This window comes from Heliconius melpomene, chromosome 11, assembly GCF_056956725.1.
Source record: "Heliconius melpomene rosina isolate 202511_hmr_F chromosome 11, ASM5695672v1, whole genome shotgun sequence".
Taxonomy (NCBI): Eukaryota; Metazoa; Arthropoda; class Insecta; order Lepidoptera; family Nymphalidae; genus Heliconius; species Heliconius melpomene.
Genome location: NC_140399.1, coordinates 4,297,590 through 4,313,271, shown reverse-complemented (window position 1 = coordinate 4,313,271; position 15,682 = coordinate 4,297,590). Strand labels below are relative to the sequence as shown.

Genomic DNA, 15,682 nt, shown 5'->3' with positions numbered 1-15,682 from the left:
ATAACAAATTGTTGTTGTTGTTTTATATTAATATATTAAAACTTACCGATTTTCCTCACAATAGCAGACATGCTTGTCCTCATTTTCAATAAACAAAGGATGTAGTCTTCTTTGAAATACGTCTGGTGGATAGCTAAATATTCCATTATTATTATTTCCCTTATTCGGATTCCTCTGTTCGTACTCTGATGCGTCTAGTCTCTTCGGGCCTAAAGAAGATATCTTAGGTTTGTGCGTAGGTCTGTGTCTTTGTACGACAGGATGTATTGTAGAAGGCCGATGGGTGGATATTACTTTATCAGCACTTGTACTATAATAATGTAATGCTGTGAAGAAATCAGTAGGAGTCGTTTTCCACTCGTTTATCTCCTTTTCACTTTTAGTTTCACTTGTATTGTGATTATTGATGAATTCCGTAGTAATGTCAAAGAAATTTGTTGTAATTGAAGGAGATGATAGTCTATCTGTGGGACTTTCAGACTCTGTCACTATAGTTGTTATTTGAGGTTTTGGTTCCTCTATAATATATGTCTGGTTTGTCGCACTTGTGAAATCTGATACGTTTAAAAACTTAAGAACTGTTTCCGTTGATGTTTCGTTTCTTATTTGTGTGTTAAAAATATCATCTTTTGTATTAGCGTTCACTGTGGGTATTATATATTCGTTGGACTGTCGAAATTTCTTATCGAATGTTCCATTTCTATGTTTTGTTTTTACTCTGTGTAATCGAGTTTTTCTTAATGTATCTTTATTATCTTTATTAATAGTCTCGTGTAGCATTGTGTTATTATGTATTATACTATACGGCGGGTTTATCGTTTGCATTTCAAGAACGGGTTTACTTATTTTTAAATGTCTTTTTATTTCTTTTAAGTCTTCTAATTTTGTTTTTAATTCTCTTATTTGGTCTTCTAAGCTCAATCGATTTGTGTGCCACGCTTTTAAATCATTGTAAATGACTTGTGAGCAGTTGACTTGTCCATCCTTTTCTATCTTACATTCTAGCGACGATTCGTTATTGTTTAGCATTGGATCGTTTCTGTGTTTATGTTTATTATGGTTAAAGTTTTGAGCTCGCCTCTTAATTCTCTTATGATCTATATTCTCTTTGGTACGTTCATAAGCCTGTAGAAACGCTTCAGTTTCCTTTATAAGTTTGTCAATTTTGTATTCGATGTTCCTTTTTTCTAGTTCATCAATAGGCTCGTTTTTGAAACTTAAATGTCCAATACTAGGATTTTCTTCGAGAATAGTATCAACGGTATTAGGTTCGAATACATCATTATTTATTGATCTTTTGTTTCTTGTTGTATTTTCTTTTTGCAGATCAAGGGGCCTTCGTGCTATTGTTCCGTCAGTTTCTAATCTTGTATAAACGAGTCCACTTGGTGTGAAACATGCACATTTTTTGGTACTCATTTTTGGCTGAGTGGTAACATCCGGCTATAATATAAAAATGTAAATAATTTAATAAAATTATATCTAAGAATCATAAAATTGAAAACAACCCAACAACCCAATCTATACAATCTTTGGTAAAAGTTAGAAACTTAGGCATTAATTAAATTGAAAAAAATCTAATGTTACCTATATGAAGTATTAAATTCATACCTCATATTTGCATTTATGTTTCCTCCATCTACCGTTCACCAGAACACATTTCCACTTTCTTCCAGTAGAACAAGGCGCTCGTAGTTCGGCTTTGGAACATTCAGCGGCCAGACGAGCTGCTTTTCCATTTATACTCGCTTCAATATCTGTAAATATATTACTTAATAGGTAAATTAAATCAACTTCTGAAGAGGGAAAGAAATTAAAGAGAGAAAGAAGAAATTAAAATATAAATAAATTTCATCTCCATCTCCTCGAGTGGGGATCGAACCCACAACCAGTCGCGTTCCCTCTAAACCTACCTGTCGACAGATAATTATTGGCACCAGACTCTTCAGCGTCTAAGGCTTTTTCCAAGCTAGCCTCTAGTATTGGATTGTGGCTTTCATTTGTTATAAGAGGCTCTGACGATCTATTAGTTGCTTCACTAGCTTCTATGCTTTCCTGAAAATAAATAAATTACGTGTTGAGTGGCGGAATTCAACATCGGGCTTTTGACTTGACCAGAACGAAGAAATGAAAATATTAATAAATATTATATATTTATATTAAATAATTCATTCCCCGAGTGGGGAACGAACCCACAACCGTCGCACCCTTACAGTCACACCCTGGTGCCCCTGTCCACGATAGCCTCATTTGTTATGTTTAACCAAATTGATTTAATAAATAAATATTATATTTACTTATAACGTGAAATATCAAAAAAACGTATAAGTAACACATGAATTTTAAATTTGTATGATATAATGTTATAGAATATAGGACAATTTTGTTCTTAACATTTTAATTATTATTTTATAATATTATATTTTCATACTATTTATTTATAAACATGATAAAGTTAATTGTTATAATAAATTCTTACGTTATTATCAGTATCTTCACCATCCAACTCCAAGAAATCATCTTCAGAATCGTCGTCGAAGTCGTTGCTTTCAGAGGATGTTTCCTGTGGCGGTACAGTTGTTGATTTTTCATTCATTTCTCTACTGTACTTGTGAGCTCGTCTTTCCTCCATCATATGTGCTTGGGTTTCACGGCGACCCGAGCTATGAACATATTGGAATATATTCATATATATATATATATATATATATATGAAAGCAGAGGAACATAGAGAACCTAGTGTCGAAGGAATTTGACGCAATGGATGTTAAGTGGCGGAACCGAATGCCGCGCTCTGTTTCTCCAAGTTAGTGGAATAAAAATAATTCATTACCTCGAATGGGAATCGAACCCATAAATATCGGGGCTTCAACGATGCTGTGCCACCATAATATTCCTCTAACATATAATATTGATACCGTAGTGTTTGCTTTGCTAGGGATAAAGCGTGAAGCTAAAGAATAAATATTGAATTATACCATAATTTAATGCATACGACTTACCTCTCAACAAGAAAAGTATCCGGCCAATGAGCTGCTGCGGCTCTCCTGCGTCTCGGTTGCAATAACGGTAGTAGCGACCTCCCGTCCATGTGCGCCGGAGGGTCCACTCCACCCATGTCCAAAAACGTTGGAGCTAAATCTATATTTAGGACGATGTCGTCTACTCTGAAAATTTTATATTGTGTTCAAATTATTTTTTATGTATTTAAATATTATTGAAAGTATATAAAAAAACGTATGCAACGTAAATTACATAAAGTATGTAAAATTTTAACATTAAGTTTATATTATGTTGTGTCTCTTAAATAGCATTTGAAAGAAATCTTGTAAATTATTTTAAAGAATTAGGAAGAAGAACAAAGACAAAAAAATGAGTCCCGCTACTTTAATTCGTTTCATTATATTTTGCTTCCAAAGTGTGGACAAGGTTTGGAAATTTGAAGGTAAATATTTTGGCTCCTTTTGCTATTATGATAATTTATGTATAAATATCTCTATTGCCATACTTCGACCAGATATCTACAATTTTAGTACAGTATTTAAAGATACACATAAATAAACAGATAGATAGACAATTTATTTATAAATAAACTCTACATTCAATCAAAACAAAAGATTTTTATGTACTTACACAGTGCCAGGCTCAACCCCAGGGCCGCGGACTAAGAACGGTACTCGTATATCGAACTCGAACGGAAAGCTCTTGCCTTTAACCAGTCCGAACTGACCCAGATGGTATCCGTGATCTGATGTGTACACTAGGTACGTGTTATCTAACTCCCCTAGAGCCTTCAGTTCCTGATACACTCGTTCGACTGCCTGCAATTATATATTTAGTTGCAAAATCCATTCAGTTCAACAATATAACAAAACTGTTGACATTTGCTGTTTTTTTAACGATCTCCATTTAACATTTATAAGTTAACATTTCAAAAAAAATCGGTTAAGTGCGAGTTGGGTTCGCCTACCAAGACTTTCAGATCAATTTCGGGATTATAGGTCAAAGTGAAGTACAACTAATTTTGTATAAAATGCACTACAAATATAATATAAGTTTGTAATGTGTTTTTTTAAAGAAGTAAAATAAAATTTTTAGTTTTCCGATTTTTTTCCTTTATTTATATTGTAAGTTCTAACGTCTTGTTAAAGTTCATAACTGTAGCCCCGCGAGAAGTACCCTATAGATTTTGATTATGGCGGCGAATTTCATACAAAATGCATCAAAAACGATGCAAAACCGCTCGTATCTTTTAATTTCGTTGACTAAGAAACATGATGTTCAACATACCATGTCCACACTCTGTAGTGTCTGTAGTCTCTTGGTCATCAGTAAATCTGTAAACTGTCGGTGAATCGGCTTCATTTTCTCCGTCACCCGCAAAATCCACTGCTTGTCCGGATTCGGAGCCATATCGTAAGTTGGAGTGCTGCAAAAGTAATAATTTTAAAAATCTTATTTATATAATAAGTAAAATTTTACTTATATATTACAAGTAATTTTTTTCTTTAAAAATAATATATCATAATACTAATTTTTTTGTTGTACCTATACAAAAGCAATTTTCTTATATGAATAAATATACACTTAACTAAACTACCTATTACCTATTTATAGTAATAAGTCTATATCCGCAAATTTTATTAATATCTTTTTATTTTGTGGCAAGACACTCCGTCCATCTCTTTTTACCCATTTTTTGAGACATTGTGCGTGCAACGTCGCGCTTTCTCTTGGTACGAGATTGAAAATATTAATAAATAATAATTAGTTGCCCCGACTGTGAATCGATCCCATAACCGTCGCGTTTACCGTCACATATATACGCCCCTATGCCCAATTTTGAGCATATGCTATGATATAATAAATTTACATTTTACCTACATATATGCAGATAGTTAAAACGTCTCCTCGATATTTAAATCACCGATGTCGACAACATTATAATGAAACCGCAAAAAAAAAGACTGTCAATCTGTACCAGCAAAAAAACAAGCCGGGATTGGCTGACTTTTTGTATCCTGGCGTACTTACAGCAAGTTGATGAAGACGGTAATAAATAATGTGAAAAACAAGCGAATTGCATATTTCACTTTGTATGAGAAGCGGATAATTCATATAATGTAACTTGTGAGTTGCAACGATCAAGGCTTCGTCAGCTTGGATCATTACGCGATTTATTTTAGTATCTATTATATTGCGGCGTTAAGTTCCGTCACTTAAATCACAACGCCTTCAGAATTCGGCGGAAAATGGGAATCGGAGTGTCTTAACACTATGTTCCCTCTGCCTACTGTTGTGTGCGTACTACAGCGTAAGCTGATTTATTTTATCTTTTATATAAAATATTTGCCATATAATCTTATAATTAAAACATAATATTTCATTCTTTGACTTCTTATTTAAAATGAATAATATTTTATTTTTTTTAAATACAAGAAATAAAACTCTCGTTTATTTTTCATTATTGCAGGCGCCTTACCCCGTGGACAGGTTTGGCGACCACACAAAGCGGCGATATTGAATTTAAAAAAAGACGATAGTTGGTTCAGAGTTCGACACCAGCTGTCGGCGCCGAAACGTCGCATACCACCTCAGTGGATAAAATCGTATAATATATAATGGCAAAACTATTAATATAAACAAAAATTCAATTAAATCTGCTACATGTTACTTACTTATTAAACATAACATCCTATATGTTATTTTTAAGTATTACTTTGTTTGTATGTATTAAAAAATATGTAAATAACAAATAATTTATTAAAACACCGAAAACACAGGTAAATAATTCATATTCCAAAAAACGGTACAGTCAGTACGCATACAAACACGTCACTCGCAAATTCAGGAGATAAAGCACGAATATGTAAAAAGGTCTTTTATTTGCTGTCGAAGCGGTCGGCGGCGCCTTTGTTATGGACCTCACATTTATCTTAAATTAATACTAATTTACATTAATCGATACACCGCGGCACTACATGGTGGAACCTCTGAAATTTTACATAAAAAACTGGGTTGAGATCCTTTTTGGTTGTTAAATATGCAACCAGAAACGTGCCATCGCGTCGGTAAGGTTGCCGGCTTGTGAGTTTGAAAAGTATTCGATGTTTTCATTGTTTTTTTAATCGTAATTACGTATCTTATGTACACAGGAAAGCATACTTGAAATAAATAAGAATAATATTGTTTTATTTTTATGTGTTCTGTGTTCACATATTCAGTGTGTTTCCGGGTAGGCAGAAATAAACAAATTTTGGCCTGGTCTTCATTTATTCTTGGTGGCTGAAAGGCCAATGTTGTATTTTTTTGCCAAACCCAGAAAAGATCTTCCATAAACTAACTCTATTTTCCCGAATTTGAACTCACAAGACATTCTCGTATTTTTACCTTATTTCTTGTAAATTTCTAAAATAAAATCATACGTACTCATTTTAAAATAAAATGTAAATTTCAGTTTTGACAACTTTCTTAGTGCAGAACACATTTGAATTTCACAAGCAATAACAAAACGCAGCTGGTACAATTTCTGTCGTCGGCATCCTGCCGCCTGCGCTGTCTCCGCGAAATAGACTGTTCCCGAATGCACCAGTATTCGTGAATGGTGACAAATTGGTGACAAATACGAAACATTAAATTTACCGTTTTGAAATATGTAAATTTAAATTTCCAACTTGCAACATGAACGTTGTTCATGAAATATTTCGTCTAGCTAAACTTATGGGTAAAGTTAAGAAAAAGAAGATAAAAATTTTTGGGAACATAAACGAAAAGGAAAAATATATTTGTTAAATTCAATGCACATAAGGATTCCCTAAAAAAAATCTAAAGATAGACATGAACATATCTACTAAATAAAATTTGATGCCCCAAAAAATTTTTAAAGCGCAAATCGTAATGCCAGCCAGGGCTAAACATTCTTATGAAACATAAATCAACAGCGGAGCTGAGTGCTGGTGAAATTATTCAGGTTGCTTCGTAAGTACGAGTTGGGTTCGCGAAATTTCCGAGTGGCGAAAAAAAACAAGGTCGGACTCAAGGCTTAACACTTTTTATACGAACACGAGGTTCCGTTCATAGTACGCGCCCCCGCAACCAATTACGAAGAGATTGAAGATAAGATTTAAAACGGTCGGAGCTTTTTTCATGTCTTAGGCTTGTATTTATAAACAGCTCTTAGCTCTGAAATCGATCTTGAGAACGATCTTGAGATGCCTTTTTCGTTCTTAAATTACATATCTAAATAATATATATGTACCTTAGCGAGTGTTACATCTAGAATGTTATAGCCAGCATTGGCTATGACGGAAAACTGTGTGGTGTGTTATTATAATTTAACCATATTATACTATGAAGCGAATATATTTAGTTAAAAAAATATATGTTTCTTAGAAATTCTTTTTTTCCAAATGTTGTTAAGGACCCCTAAAAGCAAGCAACTTCCTAAATTTTTAAAGAGATGTAAGATGGCCGCGACCGCCAAAGAATCCACAGCAATTAGTATTTTGTCGAAATGTTTATAATACAAGTTGGATAAAAGTTGTGTTTTATTTCGAAATACTGAACTGATTTTTTGCTAAAATTTTTTAGTAACTTATAATGTCTATTATTATTGTATAGAAATAACTTACAAAATTTTTTTAATACAGCCTAAAGACACTAGTAAATTGAAACGAAGAATTATTTCTTTATAGAAGTAATGAAAGCAATAAAATGAGCTAGCCTGTAACGTACCATCCTTTTAAGCCTCGCTTAGGACAAGACGTATACGTGGGTGGATGGAGACGAGGTGAATGAATGACATTCCTAGCAACTCCTCAGACTTGCAGGTATTTTTGAATGAGAATGCCGGTGACTTTCTGCATGTAACGTAGGTATGGAGGTTTGTACGTATTTTACACCTTTCTAAAAGTCATGTTTTGTTGTAGGTCGGTATTTATATCAAAGGTTGTTGACCGAGTTAAACTCGTAAACGTTTGAATAGTAATTTTGGACGATTACACTTTTGACCTAACAACCTAGCTTTGATAATTTTTAGTTCAGTATAATTTGTGCATGTTTCATTATATTAAAAAATATTGTGTATTCTCCTATTATGGGTATACTTAACCCATTTAACTATTTAAGTTAACATTTGTTAAAAAGCTAAGGTGCATGCATGAGAATATCAGTTTTAACTATATTGTAATAACATAACCCAATAAATGAAAAAAATAAATATTTCAGTCCTAAAAGTGGGCACCAAAGCCACAAACGTCGCGTCGCTTTGATTGTTGAACGTTTGTGTCCCTGTGCCTATTCAAATAAAATATTACTATGACATTAAATAATTGAGTAAGCAATTTAATTGAAAAAAAAATAAAAGCTTTCTTACTTTTATATACTTTCAAAAGATAAATTAAATATTAAACTTACTGATGTGTAGTGACATTGAAGAAGAGATGAGAGAATTGCGGTGCAGAATCTTCAGGACCGTGGGGCGCGGGAAACGACATAACAAGCAGAACGGGTTTCCTTGAAAACCTCCGCTTAGAAGCTCGTAGAAAGGCTATTGAGTCGTTTGCTATCAAATCTGGATAATAATCCTGAAAATATATAAATTGTTTAAAAAATATACCTACTATATATACCAATAGATATTTTTTCTTTCAGCTTCACGCAGTATCCCGCATAAAGCAAGGTAGGGAAATGGAGCCTAGTGTTAAGACATTCTGCTCCCCACTTTCCACCGAATCATTCCGTATTGAGTAGTGGAATTCAACGCAACGTTTTGCCTTGTTACCAGAGCGAGGAAACGAAATTACTAAGTAATTGCCTCCTATCGCCATTATAGTGACACGCTTTGTAGCCCTGCTAGACGCATTAGTGTCATATTTCTCCGTTCCACACTTTCCGCCCAAATTCGAGACATCCTATGTTGTTTGATGAAACTCAGCACCACTTGTCTTGCCAGAGCAGAGTGATCGAACCCACCACCACACCACAGTAGTTTCAATTTAAACATATAGACAGATTAATAAACTAATATTAATATGATCTTGGAAATATCTTTTGATTTTATATTATAATAATTTAAAACATTATTAATGTTGATGTTATGATAATTGTGATATTGGAAAATGAGATTATTATAAGTCGGTACAACTGATGTGTTGTTTAAACGAGTTTTATATATTTTTTGTATATTTTAAATTCTTATGATTAAGCAGGTATTTTTATTAGTCATTTACAATATGAGTTATTTAATATTTAAAACGTATACAAAATACTAAAATAAACATATTTTATACATTTAATTAAATATTAAAAAAATCAGCTTCACGCTTTATCCCACACACAGCAAGGTAGACAGGAAGCTTAGTGATAAGACACTCCGGTCGCCATTTTCCGCCGAATTCTGGAGACATTGCGTGTTGACTGGCAGAACTCAACGTTGCTCTTTGCCTCGACATCAGATCAGGAATAAAAATATAAATTTAAATAAATATTTCATTTCCTTGGAGTGGGGATCGAACCCACAACTAGTCGCGTTTATAGTCACACTTTGCGCCCTGTCTTCGACTGTCTCTCTGGTGTATCATGAAATCATATTTTAATATAATTTTAAGAGTACTTAGGTTGTTGCCTTTCACAAAACAATTGGGCCGACGCCAAAGTTACTCATAACATATCAAATTCTAAGGATATTTATATAAAACACAAAAAGAAGACGCACCCTCATTACGCGTATGCCTATTATTGGTACATGATATAATGTACTTCTTTTGTCATATGTCTCGCGTCAGTTATAAAACCCCTAAGTGTATTTTATATTGTTTTTGATTTTGAAGGTGGTTTCTTAGACCCTGCAGCCAAATAAAATAGTATAAACAATTCAATTATATATTAAAAAGATTTAAGGTAGAAAATATATGCTAATAATTATGATTTTTAACAAAAAATACCGAACGGTCGGTCGGTTTAAATTAAACCGAATTCTATAATCAGAACCTAACCAAACCTTCATCAAACAACTCTTGAAGTGTACCATTCCATTAAAAAACGAATTATCGCAATTGGTTGGCAAGATATTCGTAGGAGATTGAGTTATTCGTATATTTGTCGCGCACAAACTTATTGTTAATTTAAGATTTATGTAATTTTCTCATGGATACCATTATCAGAAATGGATCAAATTAAAATGGGACCACTCGAAAACCACTAGCTGTCATAAAAAAAAAGAATCTCAAAATAGGTTAACCTAGTCAAAAGTTCTGAGGTAACAAACGAGAAAAAATATAGTCGAATTGATAACTTACTTCTTTTATTTAGAGGAAAAAATATAAACCAGTGATCAGCCATCATCATCACAGTCTGTTCTCATCCACCACTGAACAAAAGCTTTTCCAATGATCCACCCTCTGGACCTGAGCTCGGTGGCGTTCATTTAGCAATCAATGGTAATAAAAATAAAATCTTACCCTATTGTAGTCGTCGCCATGTTTAATTTTCTTTCCATTCATATTTATACTATAGTTGTAGTATTTAGAATTCATGATCAAACCACCCCATTCGCGCCAACCAGGTGGTATGTAGGATCCATTGTATTTATTTAAATATTTTCCAAAATATCCTGTAACAAAGATTTTTTTTATGATAATTTATATTAATATATGATTTTAAGGATTAAGAATACGAGTATAATAAGAATTTTAATTTACAAATCTAAAATTCAAAATATTTCGCGTTAAGAAGCAAATAAAACACAGTAGCCATTGTTCTGGAGACAATGCACCAGATTCTAATTGTACCCAACGAGAGTACGAAGCCAAGGATTTTTAATTTTCCCGAATACGCGATGAAGTGAGGAAACAATGATTACTTACGAATTGACATTTTGAAATACAAGAAAAGTTATTAGCAGACTAGTCAACAGACAGTTTATTTCGTCCTAATTAAAGTTATTTATTATATAAGAAGCCTCCAGGATATTTAAAATATATTAAACAATTAGAGCCATGTTTATTAAAACGAGTAGACATAATAATTTACTTAGACTTACGCAAAATAATGTAAGGCACTGTTAATAGTTTAATAACCGGACCGGAGGCAAAGCTTATAAAGCTCGATCTGGTCTCGGCAATTTATGTTGCTTAACAAAATTATTTTACATGGATATGCATTTAGGTCATTTCATATTCTAAATAAACACGATAGCTAGTCTAGTATATCATTGTAGTAATATTGTTAGTTAATAGATAATTAATAGGCAATCGTGGCGCAGTGGGTTCGATCACTACTTTATTCGCTACTCCTTAAGACACTTAGCGGGCGAAGACAACCTAGAGTCAAGGCACTCTGTCCTTCACTTTCCTTCAACCACTATTTTTGTTCCATTTACCTCCCTCGAATTTTAGTGGTATTGGACTTATATTTAAAAAAAAGCAAAAACTATATGCTTTAATATAAATAATAATGTAATACCATTTCTACTTTACTATTTATTCTTAGACTGGTTTAACGAGTGTCTCAGGAATTTCATTTAGTAAAGACCTTAATCTCCCTGGACTTTGACTGATCCCTTTGGCGAATTTTACCTCATAATTGTGCCTTGAAGAATTACGGCCGATAAATCTATTAGATTTCATAGAAGATAATATGTTGTGTTCTTTGTATAATGAAACTTTGTAGATGAAAAAAATCATATAAATCATATTCATACAAAATAATATTTTAGCTAAAATGTTATTTAATGTTAGAATATTTTTATAAACTGAGTTTTTAATAGTTTTTTTTTTTTGCTTTTATCAATTTATTGCCTTTTATTTGTATCTTCTTTTAAATCTTTGTAAAAAAATTTGTCTAACCTAATTTAAAAATCACAACTTTTTCATACAGTGTTCGAACCAGTACATATTACATATTACACGTAAACTAGTTTCATGTAGCAATAAATCAAAAGTCGAGCGGAAGCTATGACAAGGAAATACAAGTTACAACAGAGCTAGTATAATTTCTACATTAGTAATATAAGATTAATTTAAGCTTCTATTCAGGCTATAGATATTTTTTTTATTTATGTCGCAGGGTAGGCGACGTGCATCTAGTGTTAAAACTCTCCCATATCCACTTTCCGCTTTTTCTATGATATATGTACCTATAAATTTTCACTTTGCCAAATTTTATATCACGGGAAGTATGTACTAGTAGGTAAGCAGGTACTACTTCCCGAGTTTAGGATTAGGTTCCGCTTCCGCTGTGAATTTCATGCAGCAAAATCAATGCATAAGTACTCATATCTTTAGATGACGTTAATTTAGAGATTTTTTTTTCTGTGCTCCAAAAGAGCATAAACTTCAATATTTGATATTAATTTCAGCTTCATACTTCTACGTGATCTCTATTTTGACAGACGGACAGACGTCACCAAACTGACCCTAAAACGGTTCCATTTTTGCCTCTTAACGTACAAAACTTAAAAAACTGACTTCTCTGAAATATTATACCAGACATATCCACACCAAGTTAACTAGTCACTTATTTTAAACGTTTATATATACAGGGTGGAAGAGGCAGCGCTTCTTTTACTGAAACTGCATGCACTGCATGTAGGGTTAAATATTTCAAACCCAGAATTAAAAAAAATAATCAAGGTACCTCAACAGTTTTACGATTTTTATCCATACATGTATTTCCTGTGACGCACACATAAGTGTACGACGTTGCCGCTTTGACAGGTAAGTGTGTGTGTGCTTATCTTATACTTTACAAATGGCGTTTTATTTTGAAACGATAATTATATTATTTATTTTGTTTGAAAAAATAACTTTTTCATTTTTGGGAATTATTTTTTTCTTAATTATATTAGGCTTTTATAGAGTAGTTAAAACTGTGGTTTCGTTTAAAGTAGTGCTGACAATTCCATCCTGTATACACACTTTCAAGCGCAATAACAACTAATACCATTTTATTTTTAGCATTGAGAGGAAACGAGATAGTAATTTATATTATACTGAGTGCCAATTGATCATTTCAACAGCATTTTCTCCGCGTACTGTATTTATGAGGCGAACGTAAGTAATAATAGAATTAAGTGTTATGTTTATTGAAAGTGTTTCTTTAGTACTGTTGTTCGATCTTATATTCTTAATAAAAAATATGCAAGAAATTTAACGTATTGGACAAGTCGATAGCAAAAACTTTTTTTGACTTAGACTTAGAGTCTAAAGATCGCAATTTCAAAATAATAATATCTATTCTATTCTATTATATTAATTTAGTACGCAGTTATTTGTCATTTTTTCCACTGAAGATATAAGGGTGTTTTTATTAATGCACAAATATTTTATGGTAAATAAAAAACAAATATTTGTGGCATTTGATTAGAACGGGACAGGACAGAACGTTTCAGTACTGCTATTAACATGCGTTTTATGTAATTTTAACGAAATATTTATTTTATTTGATTATCAGCTTAAAATAATAATAAAAAATGTATTTTATATCGCATAAATAACCATATGAACTGAAAACGTAGTTACGCATTGTATATATTGCACGCATTATATAGATTGGACTTCCATTGTTTCCAAGATTACTTTGAGCTTAAAGTAAATAAAGCGGCCGTCTTCACCAAGCTTACGACACGGCTTACACAATTTTCCAGAGCGAAAAAATGAAAATATTAAAATAATAATAATATATTAATTTAAATTTATATTTCCATTTCTTAACTCTGCTGTCAAGGCAAAGGGCGGTGTTGAGTTTTACCACTCAACACTCAATGCCTCCAGAATTTAATGGAAAGTGGGGAATGTCTTAACACTAGGTTCCCTTGCCTACCCTGCTGTGTGCGGGGTACAGCCTTCCTCCTGGCATTAATCCCGGCTATTGAACGTTCCTCCGTCCGTGAACCTGATTTTTATTTAGCAACTCATTCCCTCGAGTGGGATCCTACAACTAACGCGCTACAGTCCTACCTATGTACCCCGCAACGACGGTCTCAATTTAACAATTAATTAGTGTTTAGATATCTAATAATAGAAGCCCTTAGAAATAATAGAAGCGTGCAAACAACCCGCTAGTGATTCAGTGTCAGTAAATTATTCGACAGAATGCTTAAACTTATCTTGTCATTTAAATGGACGAGAAATCACGAAACACTCGTAGCTCTTAATTCACCAAGGACTCTTGGTTTAGCGTTTCATTTCCTTAGAAACGGTGAGTCACTTGCATTAGCGAGTATTCGGACATTAACAATTGGGTCAGTCGCTATTTACATAAAACACGTATTTAGCTTCTTCAATGTTTTGTTTGTTTTGGTATTGATTTTGTCTAAAACTTTAAATAATTTTGTAATTAAAAGTAAAAATAATATTTTTTGTAGTCTATTTTGTAGTTTATGCATTTTGTAGTTGCTTATTATATGCGTAGTAGCGGGTTCGAATCCTATAGTGGTGATAATATTAAACATAAGCCATGTTGTAAATGAGTAGGTATATTTTCATTAAAATAATTAATGCTGGATTTTGGATAGAGCATGTTATTTGATTCTATGATACTATGTTAGTTTATTAATTCAATATTTTTTTCATAGATAATTTGTATTTCGTCATTAATGAAGATTACCATAAACTAAACTGATATCAAGAAAATATAGTGTCGCCAACCTTAGCTATACTGCAAATATGAATGATTTACATGTAAAGTAATATAAAATATTTCTGAACCAGTCTATTATAAATCTTTGGAGACAAATAGCTTGTTAGCTATGATTGCTAATTTAATATATTAATTCAATATATTAATTTAATATATGAATTCAATATATTAATTTAATATATTAAATTTAATATATTCACACAATGGCAGTCCACATAATTTGTTGGTTGTTATTTGCTTAATTGAATTAAGATTTTTATTTAATATTCATTACACTATTATAATAGGCGTTGATGAAAAGCGTCGCCTGCAGCGTATGTATTTGAATTTACAATTTCCAAAGCTTTACTCGTCGAGTGACGAATATTTAAACAGACTACATTTTTCTTACCCTAGGTTCCTTTGCCTACCTTATTGTATACGGGATACAATTAAAAAAAAATACATTTTAATATTTTTTATGTTAATGCGCCTCATGAATATTTTGCGTGGTGAACTGACTCCAAGTTTTTCAATCCTCTACCTAAATCGAGACTGCATGTTAAAATTCAAGGACGCACTTCGTGTAACCGAGAGAGACGAGAAAGCTCCTATATTTTAAAAATAAGCTTTTCTCAGAGTAAGGTTGGAAGCTGTGGCGTTAATCATAACTTTAAAAAACTTACATCCAAAAATCAATATACCATTCAATCTATTTTTATTTAAACCAATTAAATTTTATATCTCACGTTGACATTAAGTACCAATGAATTGGAAGCCGGTATGAATGGTATTTGTTGTGAGAGACGCCACGTGCGACGCCCACACTGTGAGGGTTGTAAGTGTCAACCGATTTGTACCTTTACCCGTTATTGCTACTGCCTTGCTATAAAGTGAAAAAAAAATACTTTTTTTCTTATAAATTGTCAATATTTAATAATATCTTTAATTTTCGAGACGGTAACAAATTTTAAATGTACCTAACTCTTTAAACGAATTAATCCTATATATTTAGTGTAATACATTTTTGGAAATCTGACGTTTCGAACACTTTGCAGTAGTC

The 15,682-nt window shown here is 32.5% G+C and overlaps 1 protein-coding gene across 2 annotated transcripts in view; it reads right to left on the bottom strand.

Moving 5' to 3' along the window:
* Sulf1 (Extracellular sulfatase Sulf1) overlaps window positions 1-15,682 on the bottom strand; it is a 73,700-nt gene that overhangs the window by 2,839 nt on the left and 55,179 nt on the right. For both annotated transcript variants that reach the window (XM_085193526.1, XM_085193527.1), the window contains exons 4-12: window positions 10,461-10,612; window positions 8,416-8,585; window positions 4,291-4,429; window positions 3,634-3,821; window positions 3,003-3,167; window positions 2,480-2,663; window positions 1,914-2,055; window positions 1,612-1,757; window positions 47-1,443 (exon numbers count right to left, since the gene is read on the bottom strand). In XM_085193526.1, coding sequence (XP_085049652.1) covers window positions 47-1,443; window positions 1,612-1,757; window positions 1,914-2,055; window positions 2,480-2,663; window positions 3,003-3,167; window positions 3,634-3,821; window positions 4,291-4,429; window positions 8,416-8,585; window positions 10,461-10,612 — 2,683 coding nt within the window. The remainder of the gene's footprint in view (window positions 1-46; window positions 1,444-1,611; window positions 1,758-1,913; window positions 2,056-2,479; window positions 2,664-3,002; window positions 3,168-3,633; window positions 3,822-4,290; window positions 4,430-8,415; window positions 8,586-10,460; window positions 10,613-15,682) is intronic.